The sequence below is a fragment of the Carettochelys insculpta genome, chromosome 3 (assembly GCF_033958435.1).
Source record: "Carettochelys insculpta isolate YL-2023 chromosome 3, ASM3395843v1, whole genome shotgun sequence".
NCBI lineage: Eukaryota > Metazoa > Chordata > Testudines > Carettochelyidae > Carettochelys > Carettochelys insculpta.
In genome coordinates, this window is record NC_134139.1 from 27,391,630 (window position 1) to 27,406,978 (window position 15,349).

The 15,349-nt window shown below is 47.7% G+C and overlaps 1 protein-coding gene and 1 long non-coding RNA gene across 9 annotated transcripts in view; one reads left to right on the forward strand and one right to left on the reverse strand.

The window, feature by feature from the left end:
• LOC142010917 (uncharacterized) overlaps positions 1-8,814 on the reverse strand; it is a 32,964-nt gene extending 24,150 nt beyond the window's left edge. For 2 of the 3 annotated variants that reach the window (XR_012644919.1, XR_012644918.1), the window contains exon 1: positions 8,244-8,778. This is a non-coding gene — a long non-coding RNA (uncharacterized LOC142010917). Of the gene's footprint in view, positions 1-8,243 lie in introns of all 3 variants that reach the window. The other variant, XR_012644917.1, reaches the window with a different exon arrangement.
• Positions 8,815-13,327: 4,513 nt separating this feature from the next.
• PSME4 (proteasome activator subunit 4) overlaps positions 13,328-15,349 on the forward strand; it is a 147,198-nt gene continuing 145,176 nt past the window's right edge. For 5 of the 6 annotated variants that reach the window (XM_074989520.1, XM_074989521.1, XM_074989523.1 and 2 more), the window contains exon 1: positions 13,328-13,579. In XM_074989520.1, coding sequence (XP_074845621.1) covers positions 13,365-13,579 — 215 coding nt within the window. In that variant the 5' untranslated portion in view covers positions 13,328-13,364. The remainder of the gene's footprint in view (positions 13,580-15,349) is intronic. The other variant, XM_074989524.1, reaches the window with a different exon arrangement.

The window sequence follows — 15,349 nt, forward strand, 5'->3', positions numbered from 1 at the left end:
AGAAGAGGTAGTTAGTGATTGTTCTACACTTAGCCATGCTTATCCAGTTACCTCTCCTGTTAAAGTTCACAAAACAAAAACATTTTTTTTCATTAGGTTTCATGTTAGTTGCTGCGTTATCACCATTCTGGGCTTCAGGTGATGCACAGTGTGCAGGGAAACCATGAAGGCCTCCAACGGCCACCTGTTTTGAATTGAGTGCCTGTGGGAGGGTCACCGGACCAAATCCTGCAGCCACTGCTCCCGCCTCATGGCGAGGGCCAGGAGGGACAGAGCCAATAGGCTCAAGACTTACCTTTTATGAGAAGTTCCTCCAACCACTGGCCCTGGAGCAGCCCTTTGCTGAAAAAACAGCATGGGAGACCAAGGGTATGGGCTCTGTGCATCCCACTACCTTGGTCAGCACCCCAGCTATCAAGGCGGATCCTTCCCCCGTGTGTTCCTGCCTTCTGGCGCTCCCCTCATGGGATGCACCAGTTGAAATGGGTGCCAGGATGTTCCCAGCACCGTCTAAGCTAGTACTGTTCAAGAGGGCACTCTTGGCACCAAGCCACGAGCATTCAGCACTTCCAACACCATTGGCACCAGCAGTTTCAGCTGCTTCTACTCTTGGGCATAAGAGGTCATCCAAAAACTAAGACCCCGCCCTTGGTGCCAGAAACGGAGCACAACTGATACTGCTCAAAGTCTCCATGCTGCTTGTATGAGGTACCAGACTTGGCTCCACGCAACTCCAGGGCCGAGGCACTGCCTCACTCTCACGCAGCATCAGAAAAGGCACCCGTAGGGGCACCGGGACACTGCCTCATCTAAGCTTGCAGCAGTGAAGCATGGCATGGCAGTCAAGCAGCCCTGTGAAGACTTGCTGCCCAAGGGCGTACCCTGGCACCGGTCTCGGCGCCACACCATGTGTCCCTAGCATCACCTCCATCCCTGTGTTTATCTAGGCGTTCGGTATTCTCGTATGACTCGGGCCAAACTGCCCACCACAGGAGGTTCCAACCGACAGTGTGTTTTCATTGTAGCACACCAGTCTCACACACTCCAGCTGGGAAGATGTGCAGCCAACAATGGCTTACCTGTAGCTACCCACACCATGGTTCACGTACCACTATTCACAAGAGCCTGTTCCTGACTGGTCACTTTGGTAGTTATGGTTGCCCAGCTCCCATGCTCTGCTGGGATCATCCACCACCCTGTGTCACTGCAGCTCACCACATCAGCAATATATCCCCCATCACAGTACTCTGCGGGAGAGGAGTCCCTGTCCGAGGGTGAAGACAGGTCCCCTTTGCATCTTTCTTGTTCTGCATTTGACAATTCAGTGATCTCAGTCTTGCTTCCCCTTACAGGTGACTCACAGGCTTTTCAGGAGGTGTTTTGTCAGGGGGCCTAGGCTCAGGAGAAGGAACTGCAGGAGATGCAGGTTAAACAATACAGGCTTCTCCGCAACCTGCAGCCTCCCACCTCCTCCAGAATTGCTCTGCCCATGCAGGAAGTGATAATGGACCCCATAAATGTCATCTGGCAGATGCTGGAATTCATTGCTCCCCACAACAAGAGACCAGATAAGAGGTATTTTGTGGTCTACAAGGATGCAGGGTTTGTGTTCACCTATCCACAACCAAACTCACTGGTGTTCGATGTGGTCTGTAACCAGTCCAAGTTCTTCCATTCCACTTCTCAGAACAAGATGAGCAAAAAGTGGGATATTCTGGGTCACAAAGTCTGTTCATCAGGCACGTTGCTCTTGCAGGCAGCAAACTATGCGGCCATGCTGGCCAATTATGACCACCCAGCTTGGAATAACTGAGAAGAGTTGGCCCCTCCTTACTAGAGCAGCAATGCCCATCCCTCATAAACGTCATACAAGAAGGGCACACCATCGCCTGTACGGCACAATCCGCAGTGGATGTGATGGTTTGGTGGCTAGAGTCACAGCCTCTGCTGTGGTCATGAGGTGCACTTCATCGCTCTAACCCTTGGGAGTCCCAAGGACATTCAGCAGAAGGTAGAGGGTCTTCCCTTTGATAAGCAACACTTGTTTGTGGAAAAAACTGACTAGGTTTTACACTTCATGAAGGATTCTTGTACCACACTGCATATGGTGGGGATGTTTGCCCCCCATCTAAGCGGGCTTGGTACTCTCCCTACCAAAGACCATGGGAGCAGTTCCACCAGCAGCCCCAGCGCTACAAACCCCTCCAATGCCACAGGTCTCAGCGGCAGCAGCATCACCAATCCATGAAGTCCCAACCCTCATCACCCCAAGCAGCAGTTTTGGGTGTTTTGTTGGGAGCTTGAGAGATCTTCCTGCTCTGGCTATCTCACAGCCTGGTTGCTACCCCTTTTACCATCATGTCTATTCCTTTTTCTATCATTGGGCCACCATTACTTTGGACAAGTGGGTCCTAGAACTAATTGTCCAGGGGTATTCCATCCCCGTTTACCTCTACCCTCCACCCACCAACCTGCCATGTCCCTCTTCAGGGACCTTCTCACGAAAATCTACTTGAACAAGAGGTACAGAACCTCCTATGCCTGGGCGTTGTTGAGCTGGTCCCAGCAGAGTTTCAGGGCCAGGGCTTCTACTCCATGTACTTCCTAATCCAGAAGAATGTGGGGTGGAAGCCCATCTTCTGTATCGGGAGGCTCAACAAATACATCCTCTATTGACAGTTCAAGATAGTGACTCTCAACCATTATCCTGGCACTGGATAAAGAAGGCTGGCTCCTGGCTCTCTATCTACAAGATGCCTATTTTCCACATCATAATTCTTCCAGTGCACAGGTGCTTTTTTCATGTTACATTGGGGTCCTGTCAGTAGCAATACTGAGACCTTCCATTTGGGCTTCAGCTGTATCCAGGGTGTTCTCCAAGACTCTGGTGGTCATGGCTGCCCACCTATGTCATCATGGGATGATTATCTTCCCGTATCTGGATGACAGCCTCATGAAAGCACCCTCATTTCTGGAGGCCTTTTGCATGGTAAAGGTCACCACAGACTTCCTGCTCAGCCTCAGCTTCCACATAAACTGAGACATACACGCTTTGACCCATACAGTCTGTAGAGTTCATCAGGGCACACAGAAACACCACAACCACCAGGGCCGTTCTTCCCTGTATGCAGATTCTAGGCCGTGCATGACTTCATCCTGGTGGTGCAAATGTCTCCTGCTGTCACAATGCGCATGTGCCTGAAGCTGCTGGTTCAGATGGCCACCACCATGTACGTGATCAAGTTGGCCAGACTGCACATTCAGAGCCTCCAGTGCTGGCTGGCCATGTGCTGTGCCCCAGCCAGAGACCCGTTGTCCAAATCAGTGGCCATCCTGCCACCTGTTCTCACCTCCCTTCAGTGGTGGACCCGTCTGGACAACGTTCTCACTGGGGTGCTGTTCCACCAACCACCCACTGCTATTACCCTTACTATGGATGCCTCCCTTATGGGATGGGGGGCCCGTTTTGGGTTCCCTTATGGTCCAGGGCAAGTGGTCCTTCACCGAGCAAGCCCTCCACATAAATCTGCTGGATCTCAGAGTGGTTCACTACACTTGCCAGCATTTCCAGCAGCACCTTCCATGCAGTGCTGTCAGCATCCTCACAGACAACACCACGTGTATGTATTCTATTAGCTATCAAGGTGGGGTTTGGTCCCTGTCCCTGTGCACAGACACCATAAAACTGTGGACTTGGTGCCTTCAGCACCACATCACTCCAGTGGCCACATATCTCCCCAGCGTACTGAACATGACTTCAGACTCAGTCAGTCGCTCGTTCAGCAATTACCTCAAGTGGGAAATCAGCACGGTGGCCCTCAACCATGTGTTCCAGCTTTGAGGCCAGCTGTGCATAGATTTGTTTGCAACCCTGATCAACAAAGGGCCATTAGTACTGTTCCAGAGAGGGCCTTGGAAGGAACTCTCTCGGGGATGCTTTTGCCATCAAATAGGACATGCCCCTTCTTTACGCATTTTTTCCCCTTCCCTTGATTCACAAGCTTCTGGTGAAGGTCAGGCTGGACTGGGCTTGCCTCATCCCAATAGCCCTGGCATAGCTGAGACAAACCAGCTGCCAGTGCTGAGTTCATATCCCTTTCCTCCTTGCTGCAACTTTCTGTCTCAGGACTGCGGCTGCACCCTTCATCTTGATCGACTCTGACTGTGTTTCTATGCATGGCTCCTTCATGGTTCCAGGATGCCAAAAATCACATGCTCTAAGTGGATGAACCAGGTTCTTGTTAACAGAAGACAGGTGTTCACCTGTGAGTCCACCTGCAAGTCCTACTTCTATATGTGGAGGCAACTCTGTGGTTGGGCAGTAATCACCCTATGCCTCCTTACACTGTATCCCTTCCTGTCCTCCTTGACTACCTGCTGCACCTGCGCGTGTCAGGCCTAGACCTGAATAATGTCAAGGTGCACACTGTGGCATTCCATTGAGCAGAGGATGGGACCTCCTTCCTCACCCATCCTCTCACCAAGTGCTTCTGATGGGTCCTGCAAAACACTTTTCCATCAGTATGCCATCTGGTCCTGATCTGGGACATAAGAACATAAGAATGGCCATACTGGGTCAGACCAAAGGTCCATCAAGCCCAGCATCCCATCTGCCGACGGTGGCCAATGCCAGGTGCCCCAGAGAAGGAGAACAGAAGACAATGATCAAGTGATTTATCTCCTGCCATCCATCTCCTGCCCTTGTTCTGAAGGCTAGGGCACCATACTTTATCCCTGGCTAATAGCCATTTATGGACCTAACCTGCAAAAATTTATCAAGCTCTTTTTTAAACCCTAATAGAGTCCTGGCCTTGACAGCCTCCTCGGGCAAGGAGTTCCACAGGTTGACTGTGCGCTGTGTGAAGAAAAATTTCCTTTTATTAGTTTTGAACCTACTACCCATCAATTTCATTTGGTGTCCCCTAGTTCTTGTATTATGGGAAAAGGTAAATAATTTTTCTATATTCACTTTCTCCACACCATTCATGATTTTATATACCTCTATCATATCGCCCCTCAATCGCCTTTTTTCCAAACTGAAAAGTCCCAGTCTCTCTAGCCTCTCCCCATATGGGACCCTTTCCAAGCCCCTAATCATCTTAGTCGCCCTTTTCTGAACCTTTTCTAATGCCAATATATCTTAATCATGTACTCAGTTGCCTCCAAAAAGCTGCCCTTGGAACCCCTGGTGATGTGTTCCTGGCTCTATCTGTTGACAAAGGTCTCATTTTTAATCACCATCACATTGACCAGGACGGTTGGGGAAGTTGCCACTGTGATGGCTGAACCTCGCTATACAGTGTTTACCAAGGATAGAGTCACTCTTCGCCCTCATCCTAAGTTCCTCCCTAAGGTTCCCTCTCCATTTCATATCAACAAACCTACTCACTTACCTGCGTTCTTCCCAAAGCTGTACTCTGATTCTCCACATGCAGCATGGCATACTCTGGACATTTGTTGGGCACTGGCCTTTTACACTGATCACAAAAAGCCTTGGCACAAGTCTCCTAGGCTATTCCTCTCCTGTGTGGTGCTATCCAAGGGCTATTCCATTTTGTCTCAATGGTTGTCCAAGTGTATCTCTCCTGTATTCACACCGCTTATGCTCATCACCAGAAAGACCTAGATAGCATGAGGCACTACTGCACATGTGTGGCATGGGAAACCACAGCTATAGAAGAATCTCTGAGAGCCGGTTCAAGGATGCACGGACACCCAGAATGAAGCATCCATGAGGGGAGGGGGGACACATCTCAGAGAACCATTGTTACTACACAAGTTGAGTAATTTCCTCATCCTCCTGCTGGAAGGGCTGAAGGTGTTGGTAACTTGGTATAAGTGAGAATGCTGTTTAGGCAAAGATTGTAGCTTGATAAAATTAAACTTTGGACGCTAGAAAGCATGGTTTGTTTTGTTTGTAAGCTTATCTCTTACTCATGCGTAGTATCACTTAAATCTATGTTCTTTATTAATAAAAAAAATCATAGTTTTTATGTAAGCTGTCTTAATTCCATTACGCTGAAATCAAGGTTTCATCCTCAACTAACTTAACATGCTGCTGTGGGCACTGTCTCTGGTGGCACTAGAATTAAAATTAATAATTTTTGTCAGTATCCCGTGAGACGGACTTGACACTGCGAAGACACATTTCTGGGGAATTCAGGAACTAGTATTCACAGATTTGTTACATGCAAGGCAAGGTTAAGATAGAAGAATCTCAAGGAGTTTTTTGATGACACTGAATGGCAGGTAGTGGACACAGTTTATGCCCTAGCAAAGCTAGCTCTAGAAGCAAACAGGAATCAGTGGTTACAATTCTGGGTTTCCTAAAGAGATTGTCAAAATTGCATAGAGGGATATGGCGGAACCATTTTAACTTTTTAATACCTAATCTGCATTTTAACTAGATCATACTTAAATATTAGAATGCAGCTTTTAACTTCAATCACTGCATGAGAATGGACCACCATTTGTATCTGTCTAAATTTGAAGCTGTATTGTGTTAGCGCCATGGTGTTCAGATGCACCCTTTGCTCTCTTCTGTTTTTGCAGTGTGGTGTTTTTCTAGAGTAGAAAAGGCCTACTGCTTGTTTCATAATAATGTGTAATGAACTGGCTGATGTTTATACTGCATAAAATCAGGACCTTGTGTGAGAGAAAGGAAGTTGTTAGAGGTGCTGAGCACTAACTAACTTTTTACCAAAATTACTACAGATTACAAGTCAGAGCAATGAAAAAACATAAAACAAATCTTAATTTTCTCTTGATGCCAGCTCAGAGACATGATTTCCCACCACAAACATGATTTTAGTCACAGGATATTTACTTTGCAGAGCATGCCATGACTAAAGAGAAGCAAATTTTAGTAAAGTACTTCTAATAAAGAAAATCACTTGGTTTATTTAGAATCTTTTTTTTTTTTCTCCTGATAGAAACCATGATTTTTAGGCACAGGCCTACCTTTTGGGGATTTTTTGGATTGTCCTCCACCCCAGAGTTTCAGGTAAATGGTTGAAAAATTATTGTAAAATTGTCAAGTATTTTTCCTCACTTCATCAACTGAAGTGGACAAGCCATTTTTACAGATGCATTTTAAAATTTTCTTGGTAAGGCAGAGAATAAGCATGGAAAATTTCAGCCTGGATGATTAAAGATGGAAAAGGTATAGGCAACTGAAAAGATTGGCTTATAATCCAAAACTGTTAGGTTGCCTTAACTGTAGCCATTGTTTCCAATTGCACCTGTAATTTAAGCATCTAATAGAGGTCTGATCTTCAGAGGTGCTGAGCATCTTGAATTCCATAAATATGGCTTTAGATGCCTACTTTTAGCCATTCGTGTTGGAAAGTGTTGGCATATATCGTTATAGAAACAGATATGCTTTGAAAAGTGTGGCAATACTGATATGTCTGTCTCCCAGAAAAACCACAAAAACCCAAAACAAAACAAAAAAAACCCTAACTGTGTCTATATTATGTTGTTTTTTTTTTTTTTTTGACCTTGCAAACTAGGGCAGTTTTCCTCTTTAGTCACAGACAGATATATGAACTTGACACATGCCATTTCTTGTTGTGCCTATTTGTTTTGTTGTTGTGGAGTGTTAGTAAAGAGAAACTTACTAACTTATAAGAGTCCTTATAATGGGCCATCTTTACATACTTGGTTTTATCTAACTCTGACTTCCCCACCCCACACCCCCCTCCTGCCGTCCCTCTGCTCCTCTGATTTGCCAACCTCTGATTTGTCAATCTTTAACAATTTTTGGACCTCTGTGCCTTTAAATATTGAGTCTATTCTGGTATGGCTATGTTAGCCGGCGGCCAGGTAATGTGCGGTGAGGTACTCCCCTGGGTCCTAAACAACCCAGTTTTTTACTGTTAGAGCAGGCAGCTCCTAGCACACTCACCCACGGCCAGGCTGTAGTAACCAAACGGTTAAAGTTCTTTTGTTGTGCCGGCTGTGTTGCAGTGACAAAAGGGTTAACAAAATATTTAGGCTCAGAGCTTAACTAGTTACAAGTTTATTTAAGCTACAGTTATAAGCGTGCGGTTACAAAAGGCTATTGTTTACTTCTTATATGCTAGCAAAGTACAGGTGTTGACAAGTTACGTTACAATCCAATACAAAGATATCTGTTATCATCTAACACAATGATATCTTGGCACAATGACATCTAGTTACAGAGCTCTAATTCTTTAGCTGTGCACAAAAAAAGTCAGAGACCTAGCATGGGTGTATCTTACCCTCTCTGCGTCTCTCGATACCAGCGTAGCCAAGCTGGATCGGTCACTCAATTCCGCGGAAAGACGAATACGAGGTTGGGCGTCCCCAGTAGTGGACCTCGGGAGGCAATCACCTGACCCGACCAGCAGGTAGTTGGTTGAAATGCACTCAAAGTTAGAGTTCTGCTGGACCCATCTTTTATACCCCTTTTGGGTTACGTATTCTCTTTCTTATCTATGGTGCCAGATCATACTGGTCTGTCTTTGTGACTCCAGTTTGTTACAAGGGCATTTCTACTTAGTTTGCACTTGTAAGACAAGAGATAAACAATTTAGGAGTACAGGACATTCTTTTGTGCGGGCGGGGCACGTCCCCTTCTGGGTGATTGTGTGTGCATCATATTGATCAATGCCAGCTGGGGTGATTTCTTGAGGGTTCACCCCCCCTCTCATGTTGACAGTCTGGCCTGTTAGCCTTCTAGCTGTACTTTCTGCTTCTCAGGGTCACGATAAGCCAGCATATCTGGGCCTCAATGAGGGCATCAAAGACTGTGCTGTCAGCAGCCATTTCCGTGCCCTGTGTGCTCCTCAGTGGGGGGGGGCAACGAGCAAGCTGGCTTGTCAGGGGGAGACTCTGTCTGGCTACATTCCACCCCCTGATGCACCACACTACATCCCAGAACGCAAGGTGGCGGTGATGCCAGCACCTTTTGCCCTCCTTGGGGGAAGTCTAAAAGTGCCCAATGATCCGATCAGTATGTGGGGAATTGCGGAACTGGCTAGGATCACTTGTCAGCTCCATGTATCGGATTTGCATGGAGGAGATAGCCACGTCAATTAGTCTCCTGACAATGCACAGTGTTATACAAAACACAACTACTATGATAAGAACAACCAAAATAGTGGTTACAATAGAATGCAGGAATGGAGTAAGAGAAAATTCTAATTGTTGAGCTAACCATTTTAACCATGAGATCTTTCCATTCTTAGTTACAGCATGTAAGATTTTAACTGCATCTTTGATGGCAGATACATCCTGTTTAATCTGTTCTGAGTGTTTACCTAAAAGCAGCAAGATTGGTTAATTACAGCACAAAATCCTCCTTGTTGGGCCAGGACTACATACTTTGAGACCCACCCATCGCTTGCTGACACTCAGACAGAGAACAATTAGACAGGAAGGCAGATGGGAATTATGGTCTAATCCAGAAAGTTCAAACCAGTTACCTCTAAACACCCTAGCCTGGGAACACAGACTCATGTACTGCACTCATACAAAGGTGGGGGTGTAGACTGCTTTAGACCCCTCCCGAGGTCCACTACTGGGGACGCCCAACCTCGTATTCGTCTTTCCGCGGAATTGAGTGACCGATCCAGCTTGGCTACGCTGGTATCGAGAGACGCAGAGAGGGTAAGATACACCCATGCTAGGTCTCTGACTTTTTTTGTGCACAGCTAAAGAATTAGAGCTCTGTAACTAGATGTCATTGTGCCAAGATATCATTGTGTTAGATGATAACAGATATCTTTGTATTGGATTGTAACGTAACTTGTCAACACCTGTACTTTGCTAGCATATAAGAAGTAAACAATAGCCTTTTGTAACCGCACGCTTATAACTGTAGCTTAAATAAACTTGTAACTAGTTAAGCTCTGAGCCTAAATATTTTGTTAACCCTTTTGTCACTGCAACACAGCCGGCACAACAAAAGAACTTTAACCGTTTGGTTACTACAGCCTGGCCGTGGGTGAGTGTGCTAGGAGCTGCCTGCTCTAACAGTAAAAAACTGGGTTGTTTAGGACCCAGGGGAGTACCTCACCGCACATTACCTGGCCGCCGGCTAACAGAATTGGCGTAGTCGGCAGGATTGTGACACAGGCTGTACCACAGTGACAAAATGAAACCAGTCATGATAAACAACATGGATTTCCCCCTCATTGAGGCCCAGATATGCTGGCTTATCGTGACCCTGAGAAGCAGAAAGTACAGCTAGAAGGCTAACAGGCCAGACTGTCAACATGAGAGGGGGGGTGAACCCTCAAGAAGTCACCCCAGCTGGCATTGATCAATATGATGCACACACAATCACCCAGAAGGGGACGTGCCCCGCACGCATCAAAGACTGTGCTATCAGCAGCCATTTCCGTGCCCTGTGTGCTCCTCAGTGGGGGGGGGCAACGAGCAAGCTGGCTTGTAAGGGGGAGACTCTGTCTGGCTACAGGCTATGATCTGAAGAAGTGGGTCTGTCCCACGAAGCTCATCACCTGATAAATGATTTTGTTAGTTTTTAAAGTGCTGCTTGACTATTTTTTTTGTTTTGTTTTGATAGAGTACAGACTAACATGGCTATCTCTCTGTGGCCATGTCTGCACTATCCCAAAACTTCGAAATGGCTATGCAAATGGCCATTTCGAAGTTTAGTAATGAAGCGTTGAAATACATATTCAGCACCTCATTATAATGCCAGCAGCCGTGGCACTTCGAAATTGATGTGGCTCGTCCAGACGGGGCTCCTTTTTGAAAGGACACTGGCAACTTCAAAATCCTCTTATTCCTATCTGCTGTTAGGGATAAGGGGATTTCAAAGTTGCTGGGGTCCTTTTGAAAAGGAGCCCTGTCTGGACAAGCCACGTGGCGGCAAGCTGCATCAATTTCTAAGTGCCACCGCTGCCGGCATTCTAATGAGGTGCTGAATATGTATTTCAGCGCTTCATTAGTAAACTTCGAAATGGCCATTTGCATGGTAACTATAATAATTCTTTAAAGAAATTTCAATTAATGATCTTTAGGAGACAGCTGTCTGTAACCACTGTCAGTACAGTAAACCCTCGAAATATGTGAGTTAAGCACAACTTGAAGCTGCTCTGCTAAGAGCCTCTTCTCCCCGCCTTCCCCCAGCAGCACTGCTGTTGGGGTGACAGCTGGGGGGAGGCAGGGAGAAGCATTCAGGAAACTGACCAGCCCTGATGGGCTGTTCAGTTTCCCAGGTCCTGCAAGCTGCAGGGAGCTGGGAACCAAGTGGTAGCCTGTTTCCCAGCTCCCCACCCTGAAAATTTGAGTTATGCGGGGCTTGCAGGAACACAGCCCCCATGTAACTCATGGTTTTACTCTACTCCTCATATACTTGACATAGCTTCTGTCTACACCTGTTGTGCCTCATTCTCCCATTAACTCCATTTGAACTCCTCAGGCTTGTCTACACTTGCCCCCAACTTTGAAGGTGGCATGTTAATCAGGGTGATGGGAGATTACTAATGAAGTGCTGTGGTGAATATGTAGCACTTCATTAGGCTAATTTGCCCCCGTGGCAACTTCAAAATGCTGGCATGCATCAAGCTGTGGGCACTTCAAAGTGCCTGTAACTACAGACATGCCAGCACTTTGAAATTTGACACTTTGAAGTTGCCTTGAGCAAGAATTAGGCTAATGAAGTGCTGCATGTTCACTGCAGCACTTCATCAGTAATCTCCTGTCACTCTGATTGTGTCCCCTTTGAAGTTGGGGTCACATGTAGACCCAGTCCTCAATACTGACTGAAGAAGTTAGTTCAAATGGACTTCTGTAACAGAATGTTATTGTTGAGACCCGGTACCGCTGCTTCAGTTTCTTCACTCTAGCCACCTCATTGTCTCATTCTCTACAGCAGTGGTTCCCAACCTGTTCATTAACATTTGGTCATAAACATCAGTGGTACTTGCATTTACTATAGTTACAGTGTTACTGGGGAGGTTTGCAACATCGTGCATACAGCAAGTTAAACAGTGATCACTGCAGTGTGCACTATCTGACAGCGAGCACATACACATTTTCAAAATCTGCTCAATGCCAGGTCAGAGATTTTGAGTAACAGGTACTGGAAATAGGCTTCCCTTGCTACCAGCCAGTGGGAGCTAGGATGCACTATATAAACCATCTCCCAACTCCATCAGGCTCCTGGCTTCCCTCTTTTTGCTTTGCCACAGCAAGGAGTGGGAGTGGGCTCCCTGCCAGCTCATGTGGGTAGGGAAGCAGCATTTCAGCTGCCTGTGGGTACAAACGGTGTCTTGCAGAGTCAGCGTTTCCCTCCGCTGGGACTGAGGTAGCCTTGCTGCTTGAGTGCCAGGGCATGTGGGGTTGTCAATTTCCCTCCTACTGTGGCTCTGCAGAGCCAGGGCATGTGGGGTTGTCAATTTCCCTCCTACTGTGGCTCTGCAGAGCCAGGGCATGTGGGGTTGTCAATTTCCTTCCTAATGTGGCTCTGCAGAGCCACAGTGAGGGGAAATTGAGGAAATTTCACAGCGGACTTGGACAGTTCTTGCAACACACCAGTTCCCACGGCATATAGAAACCACTCCCTCCGTGGTCTGCCACAGCCTTGAGTCTAAATCCATCACCTGGGAGAAGCAAAGCTGAGCTCAATTACCCATGAAAGGAACCAGTTTACCCTGTGACATCTATCACAGTAGGTCTGATACAAGCCATTTTAGACTAGCTATGCCCAACACTGGGCTTGCTTTTTTTACTCTTCTCTTAATAAAAAAAATTATTGCATCATCGTTTTGTTGAGAGGCTTGATCAAAGTCTGAATCTGTTCAGCAAAATCTCCTTTGAAGTCGTGAGTCATTACTCCATATATGAACTCTGAACCAGGATTTCTGCATTGTCAGTGAACAGCATTCCGGAAGTAGAGCTTATTGCTTATAAAAGAATGCACCCTGAGGGGACACGGGCTGAGATATTCAAAGATACATGAGAGACTTGGATGCCTAATTGCTGTTAGAAGTTATGCTCTTCAGGAAACACCAATAATCAATTCTCTTGATCCCCAACAGTGTGGACAAATGTGACTTTGGCTCTCAGAACAGGGTAAAGGTGCTAAACTGCATTTAGGTAAAACATGAAACCAAAAAAAGTACTTTGGCGTGTTAGACGCTCCTCTCCTCCACCACAGTACCTGCCCCGCCCCCGTCAGCAGCCCTAGCACCTGCCCTACTGCCCCCCGCCCGTCAGCGGCCGGAGTTCCTACCGCACTGCTCCTAAAGAGCCTCCCCCACCTCCCCCTTCCGCTCCCCCCGCCCCCGCGCAGGAAGTGACCTGGTCCTTCGTCACCAGGAACCGCTGTGTGAGTCGTTGGGACTGAGCCGGGCGCGGCCCAAGCGGCCATGGCCGGGAGCGGGACCGGGTCCGGGCCGCCCGGGGAGGCGCCGGGCTTCGTGCCGCAGAAGGAGATCGCCTACAACAAGCTGCTGCCGTACGCGGAGCGGCTGGAGGCCGAGGCCGGCTGCCTGCTGGCGCAGATCAAAGGCAACCTGGGCCGGGCCGTGCAGCTGCAGGAGCTTTGGCCCGGGGGGCTCTTCTGGAGCAAGAAACTCTCCACGTGAGTCCTGCGGCCTGGCCGAGACAGCGCCTCCCTGCTGCGCGCCAGGGCCCCCGCAGGTGCCGCTCGGCCGTAGCAGTGGGAGGTGGCTGGGGCCGTGTGTGCGCGCTCCCGCCGTCCGGCACCTCAGGGGTGTGTGGGTGTGCGCGTACCCGTCGTCGGTACCCAAGTGTGTTTGTGAGCACCCACTGTCCGGCCTGTGATGTGTGTGCGCAACCCCCGTCTGGTATCCCCGTGAGTGTGGTGGGGGCACCTCTGTCGTTCGATCCCGCCCGGCGTTTGGGAGGATAGACAGGTGTGTACGCGCCTGGTGTCTGCCTCTGGCTGTGGGCGTGACGGGGTGCACTCCAACCGTTAGTACCCCTGAGGTGTGTGTGTGCCTACAGATGCCTCCCGTCAGCGGCTGGTATTGCGCTGTGTGTGTGCCTACATGTATAGCTGCCATAGGAAACGCATGGTTGTATGTGTACATGTGCCATTGATATGGTGTGTCACTTTATACTTACATGTGCTATCAGTTCTACAAGTATGTGCACACGTTTGTATACATGCCATTGGTGTGTCATCCCACCTTCCGTCGTGTGATGTGTGTACACATTCTACCATTATCCCTGTGTATGTTTATTTGTGCATGTGCCATTGTTACCGACGGGGTCTGTGTGTACACTTTCTGTAGGCACCCTCAGGATGTGTGAGTACGCATCTGTCCTCAGTATCCTGGCCCTAGTGTATATGTGTACACAAGCACCCTGGGTATTCCCTTCCTGCAAGGGGCTTACACACTTACCTCTGGTATTTGTGCCCTCCTGGAGGGTGTATGTGAGTGTGTATTGGCCCTGGCATCCCTCTGACCTTTGGTCAGCGTGTGTGTGTGTTTGTTTGTGGGCAGACATCCACCCTTGATACCCCCCCGGGGGTATGTGCATCCATACGTCTCCTATGCCGACCTGGAGGTGTGTACTTGTCCTTTGTATTCCTTGCTGGTGTGGGTGTCATTTGGGCTCTCTTTCTTTACCCAGAGTTTTTGCTTACTGGTAATGGAAGGGAAGTCCCCAGGGCTAAGCTGTGTGAAAGTATCTCGGTCTGTGAGTGAAGGCTCTCTTCTTTAGTATTTCACATTGCAAAGGTCTACAGCCCCCACATAGTGAGTCTGTCTTGTGCCCACTAAACTCTAGCCCTCATTCCTCTCTAGCCCCCAGCATCCTGAGGGGCCTTCATCTGGGGCTATTTATAAAAGTGACACTAGCAGGAAAGCTGGGGAGTTTCTCCTGGTGCCTGCACAACTTGTGCAATTTCTACTCGAGGCTTACATTGCAGTACAGTCTAGACTCTTATTTCCAGACTGCTTAGTTCTGTCAGTCTCTGTGGGAGGAGGGTGTTATTGACCTTAATGAACAGAGTTACTCACTAAGCCTCTTCAGTTATTTAGCCAGAAAAGTGTTGTTGACTGTGCCATCGCTAATGAAAATAAGCATGTGTAGTCGTTGCTGCCAGAAGTAGCACACGGGTTTTTGTTCGGTGGTTTCCTCTGATGTCTCACATGTAGATGTATACTTTGTGGGGAGAGTAGACTATGGTGGGCAATAGTTCTGCTTTCCAGAGGTTATATTTCAGGGAGACTGAATAAAACACTGGACTATGTAACAGACTCAATGAGTAACTTGTTTAGCTTAAGGTCAGTCTCTTCTGTGACACAAAATATTCTTTGTATATGTAACTAATGTTGTCATCATGAATGTTACAAAAAAGTCAAAGTGTGCTTTAGAATAA